General features: G+C 41.8%; 1 protein-coding gene across 4 annotated transcripts in view; it reads left to right on the forward strand.

Moving 5' to 3' along the window:
* The first annotated feature begins 510 nt into the window (after nucleotides 1-510).
* Nucleotides 511-16,227, forward strand: part of LOC130367844 (adhesion G protein-coupled receptor E3-like) — a 30,938-nt gene continuing 15,221 nt past the window's right edge. The window contains exons 1-6 of one of the 4 annotated variants that reach the window (XM_056570718.1): nucleotides 511-744; nucleotides 7,275-7,310; nucleotides 7,679-7,735; nucleotides 10,822-10,875; nucleotides 14,087-14,182; nucleotides 14,942-15,000. In XM_056570718.1, the coding sequence (XP_056426693.1) occupies nucleotides 645-744; nucleotides 7,275-7,310; nucleotides 7,679-7,735; nucleotides 10,822-10,875; nucleotides 14,087-14,182; nucleotides 14,942-15,000 (402 nt within the window). In that variant the 5' untranslated portion in view covers nucleotides 511-644. Of the gene's footprint in view, nucleotides 745-7,274; nucleotides 7,311-7,678; nucleotides 7,736-10,821; nucleotides 10,876-13,327; nucleotides 13,978-14,086; nucleotides 14,183-14,941; nucleotides 15,001-16,227 lie in introns of those variants that run through there. The other 3 variants (XM_056570719.1, XM_056570720.1, XM_056570721.1) reach the window with 3 other exon arrangements.

Here is a 16,227-nt window from a genome sequence, read left to right on the forward strand (position 1 = left end):
CCTAAAATGGACAGAGATGTCAGCAGAGAGCTCTGTGCTCGTGATGTCAGCAGAGAGAACTGTGTTCCAAAAAGAAAAGAATTTACTCTGTAGTATTCACCAGCAGTATTGGAAGGATTAAGATGTCTTAATAGAAGTAATTTACAAATCTGTTTAACTTTCTGGCACCAGTTGATTTAATGTGAGTACCCCTTTAATGTGATCAATAATTTCACCTGTATCCAGCTGTGTGACTTCTTTCATATGGTGTTTGTGTGTGTACAATTCTACCACATTGGAGTAAATTCCTTCAATCTTTATACAGCAGCACACGAGAGTACAGCACTGGGGAGGACAGACAAAGATCAGGGACACACAGAACAGGCGATGACCTTTCCATACAATACACGTTCTTCCTCTGGTCCTCTGGATTGTTTCTCAGGAAAAGATAAGTGATTCTAATTTTGTCTTTATATTGTGCCAGTCGCATTGTCCTTCTGTGAATTACATCCCTCTGGGGCCCCCCTAGGCAGCTGCCTCCCCACCTAACCATTGTCCTGGTAATGCTGTGGATATATATAGCCTCTGACGGTAAAATTACGTTTACTTATGTATCACAGTTTGTTTTCTAGTTGTAGAGAAAGTGCTTTGTTATCCCGAGTGCTATGATCAGAGTGGGTATGGGTGCGGAGACCGATTCTCTATCGTCCCACTTCTTCACATCTCTGGTGACAATGCAGACCTCAAGAAGACTCCTGCTCTACGGTGAGTAGCTGAAATCTTATGAAAGACTAGGGCAGTGGAATTTGTATATTTTGGCATTAAAAAATATGCATTTCCTCTATTTTGCAGGTCAATTATTATGGCAATACAAAATTTTCATAGTTTTTTTTCATAATGTTTTACTACGTTTGCATACAAAAAACTTCTTACAAAATAATTTCTTTATGTCACCCTTTTTAATGTTTCCATCAATAGAGCTCTGTGTGTGTGTTTTTGTTCGTAGGACAAGCTGCGGATTTCATCGGCCTAATTTTGGGTGACACACAATTTTTTTATCAGTTTTTTTTTTATAAACCTGTGTATTTTAATGTCAAAGTAATTAACATTTTAATTTCATTTCATTTACATTTCACTTATATTGCTTCAAAAATATATACTGTAGGAGGCAAGAAAATGCAAACCACACATTACACAATTAAGAGATAACATATATTATTTGTAGTAGTAGTATTACAATTATTTATTATTATTATTATTAATATTGTCATTATTATTATTATCATTATTAATATTGTCATTATTATTATTATCATTATTAATATTGTCATTATTATTATTAATATTGTTATTAATAGTATTATTATTAATATTGTTAGCATTATTATTATTATTATTATTAATATTATCATTATTAATATTGTTAGCATTATTATTATTATTATTATTATCATTATTAATATTATCATTATTTTTATTATTATTATTTTTATCATTGCAGTCTTCAGAGACCTCATATAGGTTTATGGTTTAAACATTGATCAAGAGGTGATGTTAAAAAACAAATGAGTTAGTAGGTCCTGCTCATATGCCGAGATAGTTTGAAAATATATGCAAAATAAATTTCAGGGTACACATGGACAGATTTAGAAGCGAGTTTCCCACTGCAAGTTTAAGGCTTAAACTCTCAGTGGGAAACTCGCTGCTAACTAGCTTCTAAATCCAGCCCAAGTGAACCTACCTTCAAGGTGAAGCCAATAAAGAAAACAACACTGCATCAACTTCTAACAGTAAACATTTGCATCTCTGAATTAGCAGTTTATTAAAACACCCAACTAGGGAAAGGAAAGAAAAATAAATAAATAAAACAACAAGCAAGTTCACGAGTCCGCCAAACAAGATGCATCTGAAATACCCAAATCTGAATCCAAAAATGATGTGAGTGAGAATACGCCTGCTACAATAAAAAGCCAGAAAATAAAAATCACCCCAAAAAATGCACTTATTACATTTTATTTGTGGTACTGTTGCCGTAATGCTGTGCTTTTAATGATATTTTCCCCAATCACAGCAAAAATCATACAAATCTATATACATGGCTGTATACTGTTTACAGTCAGGAGCTTCCACTTACTCGTCCGGGTTCCTGTCTGGTCTTTATTATTCTGTATGTAGCCCCGCCTCTAATGAGACCATGGTCACTAGAGGCAGGATTGCAGTGCGATTAAAGAACAGAATGTACAGGACCCAAGATGGGTAAGTGATGCTGCGTTCTCACACAGAGTTTTTGTGAAAAACAACAAAGGCATGTTAAAACAATTAACATAACTTTGGGGAGAGTGCCCAAAATGTACTAACTATTTTTTTTTTTTGTGTTTTCTTTTCTCATTTCAGATTTGTGTATCCTGTGGATTCGGTGGACTACGTCGATGACTGGCTTTATGTATATGTAATGGATAACAAGGGTTCTGTGGGGGAATATTTCTTTTTAAATACATTTTTTACAGGTTTTTTTTTCAACAGCATCCATTAATAAGCCAAGACTTAGCCCCTAAAATACCTATCACTAACCTTTGATTAGTGAGACGGGTACCAATAGGCTCAGAGAATCAGAAATGGTACTCCAAGGCCTGAGCGGTAGCAGATTGGCATTATTTAAGCTGGGGAGGGCAAAAAACAATAGTCCTCGTCAACCCTGGTAATATCAGGCTCCTGCTGCTTGGTTGGTATTTGGATGACTAAAAAATTATGGTAAACCCTATGCATTAATTTTTTTAAATAATAATAAAAAATTGTGTGGGGTCCTCCGTATATACAAAATCAGCTGAAAGCCTTCCAAGCAGCAGCAGCCTGCCATGGATGGGGCGAGAATCAGGGTGGGTAAGAACCATTGTTTTTGGCCCTCCCAAGCTTAAATAATGCCAACCTGCTACCGCCCAGGCCTTGAAACATCATTCTTGACACTCCGGGCCTGTTGGTACTTGGTTCTTTCCAAAACCCCTGTGGCGGTTAGTACCAGGGTAATAATGGAAGATTAGCAATAGCTGTTTTGGGACTAACACTAAGCCACGACTTATTAATGAATGCCATCTGTCAGAAAGTGCCTGCTAATAAGCAAGTATAGTAAAGTTAAAGAGAAAAAGAAGCTGGTCATCAACATAGCCCTTAGTAGTTTACAGGATACACGGATCTGAAATTAAAAAAAAAGAGAAGACACAAAAAAAGTTAAGTTATGTCGGTTGTGTTCACACAACATTTTTTAAATGCCTTTTCTGTCGCAATAATTAAAATAAGTATGTTACTTAGTATTGCTTACTTACCCATCGTGGGTTCCTGACTGTTTTGTACTGTATTCTGCAGTCCTGCTTTAATAACCATGATGTCACTAGAGGCGGGTCTACAGAATATAATAAAAAAAAAAAAAAAACAGGATCCCCGAGGGGTAAGTGAAAGCTACTGACTGTATACAGCCATCTATATAGATAGCTGTATACTCTATAGCCCAGAAGGAGTTAACTAGCGATGCTTGGCTTTGATGGTTAACCCCTTTAGTGCTGGACTGGCGCAGAGTGTTCAGCCCAGCAGTGGGGGACACTATCCAGCAATGTCTATACATTGTGGATAGTGAATACTAGATACTGTCTGTCACCAAAGAGTTAAAGAGCAATGCACAGCATTTTTTTTTTTTTTTTATTCTTTCCTGGCTGGGCAGGAGCTGGAGGTATAGAATGACTTTATGTGGGACTTTTGAAAAATTTTCAAAAGCATTATATGATAAATCCTGGCGTGAACAATACACCAGTATTCAAAAGCCACTTTCCACCCCCTGAATTTGCCAATGCAGAAAAGCCATCTGACCTGGCAAAAACAGTGTAATACATGTGATGAGGGAAAAAATAGTACGATTTTGGCCTTAGTACATGACTCCTTTAGGGTCTATTCACACGGCAGAAATTCTGCCTCAAATGAAAACCCATAGACTTCTATGGGATTCCGCACTTCCATTCACACTTCTGAATTTCAGAAGTGTGAACGGGAGTGCGGAATCCCATAGAAGTCTATGGCCTTTAATTTAAGGCGGAATTCCACAAGAGGACATTCTGCCATGTGAATAGACCCTTAGTCGCCACTTCATATCCAAAAGCAAGGGAAATTAGGAAAGTGTGTGCACTATTGTATGGCAACAGCAGAACCACAGCTCAGAGAGAAGTGATCAGATGGATGTGGGAGAATGACAGTGCAGTGGCATACAGTGGATGCAAAAAGTCTACAAACCCTTTTAAAATGCCAGGTATGCCAGGTATTGTGATATTAATGAATGAGACAAAGATAAATCATATCTGAACTTTTGCCACCATTAATGTGGCTTATAACGTGAACAATTCAATTTGAAAAACGAAAACTGTAAGTCTTGCCCACCATGCTGCAGCTCACTTTCAGGGTCTGGGCAACACTAACACTAACGAGTCACATGACACCGGGGAGAGAAGATGGTTAATTGGCCCATTTCTACTCAGGGGTGTACTTACTTTTGTTGCCAAGGTCTAGACACTACTGTGTTGAGTTTTTTTTTTGAGGGGACACAACATTAACCCCTTAACGACCATGGACGTAAATGTACGTCCTGTTTGGCGGGACTTCCAGCACCAGGACGTACATTTACGTCCTGTGTATGACTGTGAGCATCAGAAGGGTGCTCGCATCATACACGGCAGGTTCCGGCTGTCGGTAATGGCCGACATCCGCAATCGCACGGATGTCCGCCATTAAAGGGGTATTCCAGGAAAAGACTTTTTTTTTTAAGATCAACTGGCTCCAGAAAGTTAAACAGATTTGTAAATTACTTCTATAAAAAAAATCTTAATCCTTCCAATAATTATCAGCTGCTGAAGTTGAGTTGTTCTTTTCTGTCTAAGTGCTCTCTGATGACACGTGTCTCGGGAGCTGTCCAGCGTAGAAGCAAATTCCCATAGCAAACCTATTCTTCTCTGTGCAGTTCCTATGGGAATTTGCTTCTACTCTGGACAGCTCCCGAGACACGTGTCATCAGAGAGAACTTAGACAGAAAAGAACAACTCAACTTCAGCAGCTCATACGTACTGAAAGGATTAAGATTTTTTAATAGAAGTAATTTACAAATCTGTTTAACTTTCTGGAGCCAGTTGATATATAAAAAAAAAGTTTTTTCCTGGATAACCCCTTTAACCCCTCAGATGCCGTGATCAATACAGATCACGGCATCTGCGACAGTGCGGTAGTTTGAATGGATGATCGGATCGCCCGCAGCGCTCCCGCGACAATCTGATCATCCAGCATGGCGGCCGGAGGTCCCCTCACCGGCCGTCTCCCGGGGTCTTCTGCTCTGGTTTGAGATCGAGCAGACCAGAGCAGAAGATCACCGATAATACTGATCAGTGCTATGTCCTATACATAGCACTGAACAGTATTAGCAATCAAAGGATTGCAATAGATAGTCCCCTATGGGGACATAAAAAGTGTATAGAAAAGTTGAAAAATTTAAAAATAAAAAGCAAAAAAAAGTGAAAAATCCCCTCCCCCAATAAAAATGAAAATTGTCAGTTTCTCCCATTTTACCACCAAAAAGCGTAAATTTTTTATTTTAATAAACATATTTGGTATCGCCGCATGCGTAAATGTCCAAACTATCAAAATATAGTGTTCATTATCCCATACGGTGAATGGCGTAAATGTAAAAAATAGAAAAAGTCCAAAAATTATGCTTTTTTGTCACATTTTATTTAAAAAAAATTATAAAAATGATCTAAAAGTTTTCTCTATGCAAATGTGGTATCGATAAAAAGTACAGAAGAAGTTGCAAAAAATGAGCCCTCATACCGCCCTTTATACGGAAAAATGAAAAAGTTATAGGTGGTCAAAATAGGGCGATTTTAGATTACTGATTTTGTACAAAAAGTTTTAGTTTTTTTTTAAGCGGTACAAAACTATAAAAGTATCTAGCCATGGGTATCATTTTAGTTGTACTGACCCACAGAATAAAAAACACATGTCATTTTTACCGTAAAGTGTATAGTGTGAAAACAAAACCCTCCAAAATGTGCAAAATTGTGGTTTTCATTAAAATTTCCTCCCTAAAATTTTTTTGGGGGTTCGCCGTACATTTTATGGTAAAATGAGGTTTCATTACAAAGTACAATTGGTCACGCAAAGAAAACAAGCTCTGATATGGGTCTGTAGATGGAAATATAAAGGAGTTATGGATTTTAGAAGGCAAGGAGGAAAAAACGCAAAAATAAAATTGGCCTGGTCCTTAAGGTTAAAATGGGCTTGGTCCTTAAAGGGGTACTCCGCCCCTAGACATCTTATCCCCTATCCAAAGGATAGGGGATAAGATGTCAGATCGCCGGGGTCTCGCTGCTGGGGACCCCCAGGATCGCCGCTGCGGCACTGCGCTATCATTACTGCGCATAATGATGGGCAATACAGGGGCCGGAGCATCGTTACGTCACGGCTCCGCCCCTCATGACATCATGGCCCGCCGCCTCAATACAAGTCTATGGGAAGGGGCGTGGCGGTCGTCACGTCCCCTGCCATAGACTTGCATTAAGGGGGCGGGCCGGGATGTCACGAGGGGCGGAGCCATGACGTCACGCTGCTCCGTCCCCTGTATCGCCCGTCATTACGCACAGAGCGAACTCGCTCTGTGCAATAATGATAGCGCGGTGCCGCAGCGGCGATCCCGGGGGTCCCCTGCAGCAGGACCGCGGCGATCTGACACCTTATCCCCTATGCTTTGGATAGAGGATAAGATGTCTAGGGGTGGAGAACCCCTTTAAGGGGTTAAACACTGTTATACAGGCGGTGCACTCGTTACTTTACATTATAGCAGAGGGCCATTTCTTCAATGTTGCTACGTGAAACAATAGAAGAAAAAAATATTGACAAACTTTTTTAGGTGGTGTACTCCCTTATGGGAGATACTTGTAGAACTACAAGTGCCAGAATGGCACACCAAGAACAAGGCATTGTGAATAGTGACCAGATTCTGTGTCTTTATAAGCTATCGAGTGTAACTGTACTGAATGTAAGCAAAGTTGAATTGTAAAGTTCGTAATGTCAGAAGTCTTTGAGAAGTAAGGGGAACAGCTTATCGTGAAAAGGAATATTGTGGGTACAGGGACCAAGGGTTGTACCACTCCGACCAAGTAGCACATTTGGAATTATTAACCCTCATTGCACCACCCTAAAGAGCAAAATGCCTTCTTTTTGCTTGTTAGGACATGAAACCCATATGTAATAGGTTATTTCTTCCTCAGGTCTGTGCTACATCTTGAACTGCCGCACCGTGAGAGGTAAGTCATAGGGGGAATGAAGGGTTAAAATTACATTGAATCTTTAAAAAAAATAACTGTCCCAAACGTTTGAGCTGGTGCCAGGAGCCCGTGACGTCATAGTCCAGCCCCCTCATGATGTCACACCCCGCTCCCTCAATGCAAGTCTATGGGAGGGGGCGTGACGGCCGTCACGCCCCCTCCCATAGACTTGCATTGACGGGGCGGGACTTGATGTCATGAAGGGGCGGGGCTATGATGTCACAAGCTCCCAGCGCCGCCTCCAGCGTTCGGAACAGTTTGTTCCAAACGCTGAGCAGCGGAGGACCCCTTTAAATAATAAAAATGAAAAGGGAATGCAGTACTCACTATTATAACTTTATTTGCAGGAGGAGAACTTAGCAAATGGCAAATATGGAGTGAGGAGACAGATCCTTGGTTACACAGTAAGCTGATGGGTCTGGTGGGGCTTGAACTAAGTTCACAGTCTCTGTCTTTGTCTTCCTGCTTCAGGGGCTCACAATACACACAGTCTCTTCACCTATTACAGCAGCAGAAGTCTCCATGATATCCTCACATAATAGAAATCATATGACACCCTTGTGTGTCCACAGTCTACAGAGAAGTCACACATATACATTGTTCAGTAATATTACAGAAATGAACTAAGCCATCGATATATGTATTCGGATAGTACAATGCAAAGACAATAAGATATGTGTCATGTCCGGCCCTGAACTCAGTCATGCTCTCTGACCCTGCCTTTTGGGGGGCCTATCTTATTGATAGGATGGCTCCAACCATGGAGTCGGTCCCTACGCTACTAAGTTGTAAAGCCAAAGTAACAAACAAACACAGTACAGAAGTCAGGAAAAAGGTCAGGGCACAGAGGGGTTAAAGGAGTACTCTGGTGCAAACTACTCCTGCTCCATCCTGCCAGGGCTGCAAAAAAAATGAAAATAAACCATCACTCACCTTCCTGGGTTCCCGCGGAGCTCCACTACAGCTGATCGGTCCTCCGGTCTATCTTCTTCATACTTCCGTGTGAACAAAGAGTCACATGACGCTATGTGACACTTTGTTCACACGGAAGTATGAAGAAGATAGACTGGAGGACCGATCAGCTGTAGTGATGCTCCGCGGGAACCCAGGAAGGTGAGTGATGGTTTATTTTCATTTTTTTGCAGCCCAGGCAGGACGGAGAAGGAGTAGTCTGCACCAGAGTACTCCTTTAACAATCAACAGCACAGCAAAAAGACAGACAGGGAATGCACATTCAAATGTAAACTCAGAGTCAAACAAGAAAAGATGGTAACAAAGAGAGTGTTGCAGTACAGATACGGTAAGCAGAAGAGTAGTCAGAGAATGAGCCAAGATAAGATACACAGGAGAAATCAAAACTCAGCCGGGTGTGTCATCGTCAAAACAAAAGGTGAGCCAGCAGGTGAGCAGGGGAGGCTGGAGCATCTTTCAGAGCAAAAGGCAGAAACACCCATTACAGTGCCCCCTTTTATAAGAGGCCACTGGACCATTTAATACCACTAAGGGTTTCCCGCCACCTGGCCAAATTAAACAAAGTGACCCAATCTATTTGCTTGTCCAAGCTTTACTGCTGTTGAAATGGGTCACCCGTAGCAACAGCTCTACTGCTCCACCAAGAGTCATCCCTTAAAGGGGTACTCCACTGGCCAGTGTTCGTAACTAATGTTCTGAATGCTGTTTTCGCTCTGCGGGGGTCGGATATGGCCGACCCACGCAGAGTGAAAACGGCGTTTGGAACATTTAGTTCCAAACGCTCGCCAAAGGAGTACCCCTTTAAGGACTTGAATTAGCAGGAACAAATGGCCTCTTGGGAGCAAGACTTCTTTCTTCCTTCCATGGCTCCAGTTTGTTTCCTCTGACAACAGCACCGTCACCCATTCCCAAAGGACTTCTGGACATGATTGTGCAAAAATGAAAAGATGACCAAGACAGTAACCAGGAGATACAACGGCAAGAATATCCAGGGATGACAAGAATTAATGGAATTATTGAGGTCAGAGCACTATCCAGATCATGAAACTCTCGTGCTAATTCACACTAGACAGGACACAGTAAAAAAAATACAAAACACTACACAAAATACCATTCCAAAGAGGCTCAAAGTTAAAGGGGTACTCCCGTGGAAAACTTTTTTTTTTAAATCAACTGGTGCCCGAAAGTTCAACAGATTTGTAAATCACTTCTAAAAAAAAAAATCTTAATCCTTCCAGTACTTTTTAGGGGCTGTATACTAAAGAGAAATCCAAAAAAGAAATGCATTTCCTCTGATGTCATGACCACAGTGCTCTCTGCTGACCTCTGCTGTCCATTTTAGGAACTGTCCAAAGCTGGAGAAAATCCCCATAGCAAACATATGCTGCTCTGGACAGTTCCTAAAATGGACAGCAGAGGTCAGCAGAGAGCACTGTGGTCATGACATCAGAGGAAATGCTTTTTTGGATTTCTCTTTAGTATACAGCCCCTAAAAATTACTGGAAGGATTAAGATTTTTTAATAGAAGTGATTTACAAATCTGTTTAACTTTCTGGTACCAGTTGATTTATAAAAAAAAAAAATTTCCACGGGAGTACCCCTTTAAGGACACACCACTGTGTGAGACAGGACCTAACATTGGAAGAACTCAAAATCCAAAACACATCTGGTAAAAAAATCAGGTGTGAACACACACCAACAAGGAATTTATAACAGGATACAAACAGGACAGGCTAAGTACACAAAATAACTACAGAATATGAGAACAGGGCAGAATGTTATGGCTATACAAAGAACATATGTGCACACAAACAGGAGTGAACAGAGTAAAACCCAGAGAAAAGTCAAAATCAGGAGCCATGGATGCAAGCTGAGCTGGGATTTAAAGGGGTACTCCACTGACAAGCGTTTGGAAACAGTTAGTTCCGAACGCTGTGTGGGTGCTGTGGGGGGTCGGCCACGCCCCCTCAATGCAAGTCTATGGGAGGGGGCGTGGCGAATGCCACGCCCCCTCCCATAGACTTGTATTGAGGGGGGCGCGACGTGACATCATGAGGGAGCGCGGTCGACCCCCACAGTGCCCACACAGCGCTCAGAACTAAATGTTCCGAACGCTGGCCAGTGAAGTGCCCCTTTAAATATCCCATCCTATGCTGCTGACTGGCTAGAATCTTTAACTCTTACCTGACCGGGGAGCAAATTCCACAGACAAGGCAGGTACAGACATTGCCATTGCCGTTGTTGTTGTCATTTCCACGACAGGTGCTTGCTTAGACTTGTCACCATTTTAATGGGTATAATTTAGCAGTGTATGGTTGTAGAATTTAGAATTTTAGTTGTAGTATTATGTGCGAACAATATGGCACTATTATATGGGATTATTGATTTCTTATTGCACATTATTTAGACACTATATGGTGGTGTTATCTTGGCACGGGGCCCCCGAAAAATGTACTTGAGTCATAAAAATGAAATGGGAATGAAGGGAATGCAGAACTCACCATACCTTTACTTTCAGACAATACTGATGAAAATTACGAATATTACGAGGAGGGATCAGACCGGAGGAAAGGTAAACTTGCCGTTCTGGTGGGGAATAAACTAAGTTCAGAGTATTTGGCTTGGGCTCCTCGCTTCAGGGGCTCAAAATTCCCACAGTCTCTTAACCTTGCGACCAGGTCTCTCCATACACACACTGGTTAAAATGGTATTCCAGTGAAAAACTATTTTTTTATATCAACTGGCTCCATAAAGTTGAACAGATTTGTAAATTACTTCAATTGAAAAATCTTAATCCTTACAGTACTTATCATCTGCTGAAGTCGAGTTGTTCTTTTCTGTCTGACAACACTTCTCTCTGCTGACACCTCTGTCTGTCTCAGGAACTGTCCAGAGTAGGAGCAAATCCCCATAGCAAACCTCCCCTGCTCTGGACAGTTCCTGAGACAGACAGAGGCGTCAGCAGAGAGCACTGTGGTCAGATAGAAAAGAACAATTTCAAATTCAGCAGCTGATAAGTACTGGAAGGATTAAGATTTTTTTAATAGAAGTAATTTACAAATCTTTCTGGAGCCAGTTGATATGAAAAAATAGTTTTTCACCGGAGTACCCCTTTAAATAACAATGCGTTTCAGTTAACATGAAGTGTCCTCATTACATTCCTAATAGTAGCTAGTACCCCCATAATATTTCTACTATTATGTAAAGCCCTTATTACCACCCACAGCGGCCCATAACCAGTCCAAAACAGCCAACCACAGTACACAGTACAATCAGTTCCCCAGTTACATTCCAAGCCATAGCCAGTGGCCCCCATACATAGAGTTGGAAGTTCCGTCTGTAAATCAACAAACAAAATCCTATACAGCCATTAGAAAATCCCATTATAGTCTATGGGATTTTTCTAATAGCTGTTTTAACCCGTTATCACCCATTATTACTAACGGCTGTTATTTTGTGACGGGCGAATGAGAGAGAAAAATAGTCACAAAATAACGGGCGTTATTAATAATGGGTTAAAACGGCTATTAGAAAAATCCCATAGACTATAATGGGATTTTCTAACGGCCGTATGGGATTTTGTAACTGCCGATTTTCAGATGGAGCTTCCAACGGATCTTTAAAACTGAGTAATTTTGTAGTGGGAAAGAAGCCTTACAAGTAGACGGTCAATCAGGAGCCCATGTACAGTGATCCCTCAACTTACAATGGCCTCAACATACAATCGTTTCAACATACAATGGTCTTTTCTGGACCATTGTAAGTTGAAACCAGACTCAACATACAATGTTATGGACAGTCCAGATCTGTGAAACGTGTCAATGAACTGACCAATCAGAATGGGCCATCACTGGTAAAACTCCTGTATTACTGAAGTGTATGCACTGACTGATGTCTGGTAGTGCCCCCTACAGTACAGGGAGGTATTACATGTTCTGTACTACTCTTTACCTGTATTACTGAAGTGCATGCACTGACTGGTGTCTGGTAGCGCCCCCTACAGTACACGGAGGTATTACATGTTCTGTACTACTCTTTACCTGTATTACTGAAGCGCATGCACTGACTGGTGTCTGGTAGCGCCCCCTACAGTACACGGAGGTATTACATGTTCTGTACTACTCTTTACCTGTATTACTGAAGTGCATGCACTGACTGGTGTCTGGTAGCGTCCCCTACAGTACAGGGAGGTATTACATGTTCTGTACTACTCTTTACCTGTATTACTGAAGCGCATGCACTGACTGGTGTCTGGTAGCGCCCCCTACAGTACACGGAGGTATTACATGTTCTGTACTACTCTTTACCTGCATTACTGAAGCGTATGCACTGACTGGTGTCTGGTAGCGTCCCCTACAGTACAGGGAGGTATTACATGTTCTGTACTACTCTTTGGACCAGGGTTAGCTGCTCCTTTGGACACCAGGTGAGGGCGGCCCCATGTTACTTTTTTAGGACATTGCGTGTACTGTACAGGACCCCGAAGAAGCTCCTTTCCTCTACATAGACCAGTGCTTCCCAAGCAGGGTGCCCCCAGCTGTTGCAAAACTACAACTCCCGGCATGCCCGGACAGCCTTTGGCTGTCCGGGCATGCTGGGAATTGTAGTTTTGCAACAGCTGGAGGCTCCCTGCTTGGGAAACACTGACATAGACAGTGATTTACAGCTCCCAGCAGATCTTTCTTACTTTTATATGTAAGGATTTGCTTTATCTGTATTAGTTATCTACTTATTTTTCCTATTTTTGGATGACATTTTGGTGCGTTTAGAACCAATTACCAGGTTTCCATAGAGTTCTGGTCTCAACATACAATGGTTTCAACATACAATGGTCGTCCTGGAACCAATTAATATTAATGGAGATTTATCAAAACCTGTCCAAAGGAAAAGTTGCTGAGTTGCCCATAGCAACCAATCAGATCGCTTCTTTCATTTTTGAAAAGGCAAGTGAAAAATGAAAGCAGTGATCTGATTGGTTGCTATGGGCAACTCAGCAACTTTTCCTCTGGACAGGTTTTGATAAATCTCCCCTATTGTAACTTGAGGGACCACTGTATAACTTGTCATCTGTGCCATTTAACACTGAAGAGACTGGTTGGGCCTACAGGAACAGGCACCATACCTAGAGACATTGGGGCCATGCTGATTTCAGCTTTGTTACCCTATTAAATGCCATGCATTATGCAGTTTGTTAGAAGAACTTCATCCCAACCGATTTACTATGGGGGGACATTTATCAAAGCATTTAGTAGTTTTTTTTGCTTAAAATTGTCGCAAAAAAGTCGCACTTGCGACTACTCTCTTTTTTCTGCGACTTTTTGATTGTGCAGTGTCCTAAGCAAAAAATAAAAAATCTTGCTAACCAAAGCAAAAAGTAATTTTTGACTTGCAGTGGTCAGAGATTTATCAAGTGCGAAAGTCGCAAAAAAAAGTCGCATTACTTGAAAAAAACTACTAAATTTACTCCAGCTCAGACATGGAGCAGAAAAAGCCACTACCAAAGCAAAAACTTCATAATGTCCCATAAAAGTCTTTATGACAATTGTGGTGTCCACACTGTCTGCCCCAAAATTTGCTTCTACACTACAATCTCAAGAAATCCCGAAAAAGAGGCGTGGCTACAAGAAATCGTCAAATCATAATCTATTCCCTGACGAATTCACCTACAACGAGTGTGAGAAAGCCATTTTTCTCACCACTTAGATGTCGCAATACACACTTATGCCAAAATAATGAATACCATAAAAAGCTAACCAATTTCTGTACAACTTCTTCTTCATCAGCCACAAGTTCCACGACTAGTCCACCGTTGACATCAATAATGAACACGGCAAACACAGCAGTGAATAAGCACCCAGGAGCTCCGCCACGAAAACCAGGTGGGTACACAAAACTTTCCAAATATAATCCTTCAGTCCACCACTTTTTTTTCTTAGATTTTTTTCATAATACAATAGTGTAAACCAGGGAGGAGGGGAGATGTAGCTTCTCTGTGCATGTGCTGTGAGAGGGGAGGAGGAGAGCCTGGCCAAGAGAGAAAAATATCTGCACAGTTGACTAGATTCCTAATGTTTCTATGTTCCATAGACATAACAGGGGATAATTTATTCATACCTCACTGGGAATAGTGGAGTACATTGTGAAACATTAAAGGGGTACTCCATCCCTAGACATCTTATCCCCTATCCAAAGGATAGGGGATAAGATGTCTGATCGCGGGGGTCCCACCGCTGGGGACCCCCGCAGTATAGCATGCGGCACCTACCTGTTTCTTGTCCGGAAGTGCTGGAGGGTCTGGGTCGCAACCACGGGAACGGAAGTCCGTGACATCATGACTCCGCCCCCGTGTGACATCACGCCCCGTCCCCTCAATGCAAGTCTATGGGAGGGGGCGTGACGGCGTAGGTGCCGCATGCTATACTGCGGGGGTCCCCAGTGGCGGGATCCCCGCGATCAGATGGGATAAGATGTCTAGGGGTGGAGTACCCCTTTAAGCAGCAACAGAGCTTGTCCCGCCCCTGCTTAAAATAAAAAATAAATGGTCCAGTAAGTAGTTAATTTCATGTAATTCAAAGCTCCTGCTCAGAATGAACTGTTTTAGTAAGTGTAATACTTCTCTGTCTCTTCTCTCTTCACAGATGATGACAGATGTCTCACTAAATCTAGAACTGAGCAGAAGTGTGAAAAACACAACAAGGTATGTAATGTTACTAAATGTGTGAAAGGGTACAGCCGTATACAGGTTACCGAAGAGAAATGAAATCATTTTGTAAGAAAGTTAAACAGATTTGTAAATTACTTTTATTTAAAAATCTTAATCCTTCCAGTACTGATCAGCTGATTTATGCTCCACAGGAAGTTGTATTTTTTTTCTGGAATTATTTTCTTTCTGACCACAGTGCTCTCTGCTGACACCTTTGTCCGTGTCCAGAACTGTCCAGAGCAGAAGAGGTTTGCTATGGGGATTTGCTCCTACTCTGTACAGTTCCTGACATGGACAAAGGTGTCTGCAGAGAGCACTGTGGTCAGACTGAAAAGAACAACTCAACTTCATCTGTTGTATACAGCAGCTGATAAGTACTGAAAGGATTAAGATGTTTAAATTGAAGTTATTTACAAATTTATTTAACTTCCTGGCACCAGTTGATTTAAAAAAAAGTAGTTTTCTACCGGAGTACCCCTTTAAGTTTCCTGCAGTGGCGCTTGCTGTGTGTGTATCATGTCTAAAGAGGGAAAGCTTAAAGGAGTACTCCAGCGCAACATAAGTTATAGATCGCGGGGGTCCGAGCTCTCCTGGACGGGGCCGCGGCAGTCTGCAGGAAGTGCAGTTTCGTCCCCATCAGAAAGCTCATGATTCATAATCCCAGCTGTCGGGAGACAGGAGCTCTGATTGGTGAATAGCTATCCCGGGCAGGGATTATGAAATGTGACAGCTGTATACAGGAGCCGGCTGGCAGCGCAGTGTAGCCGCATGTGCCGCAGGCTTTTACAGTTAATAAATGCAGATCACAACGGGTCTCGGGAGAATGAATGTGCCACTCAGCCCCTGGACTATAACTCCCATCATGAATGCAGTATGTCCATGATGGGAGTAGTAGTCCTAAAAGTCCCACAGCCGGGGGATGTGCAAGTGCTATCCCTCAGACTCTGTCCCATGATGGGAGTAGTAGTCCAAGGGCAGAGGGACAGATTGAGCTACACAGTCCAGGCCTGACTCTGTTCTCATTATGCGTTTTGCATAATGGGAACAGAGCCTTTCTTGCAGTGTGTTCCCAAACATGGAGACTCCAGCTGTTGCTTAACTACAACCCCCATGAAGGGAGTTGTAGTTTAGCAACAATTGGAGGCTCCCTGTTTATGAACATGCTGCATTATGTGCGCTCTCTTCTATTCTCATTTTAGATACATGAATGTATCAGATTCT

The sequence above is a fragment of the Hyla sarda genome, chromosome 4, assembly GCF_029499605.1.
Source record: "Hyla sarda isolate aHylSar1 chromosome 4, aHylSar1.hap1, whole genome shotgun sequence".
NCBI lineage: Eukaryota > Metazoa > Chordata > Amphibia > Anura > Hylidae > Hyla > Hyla sarda.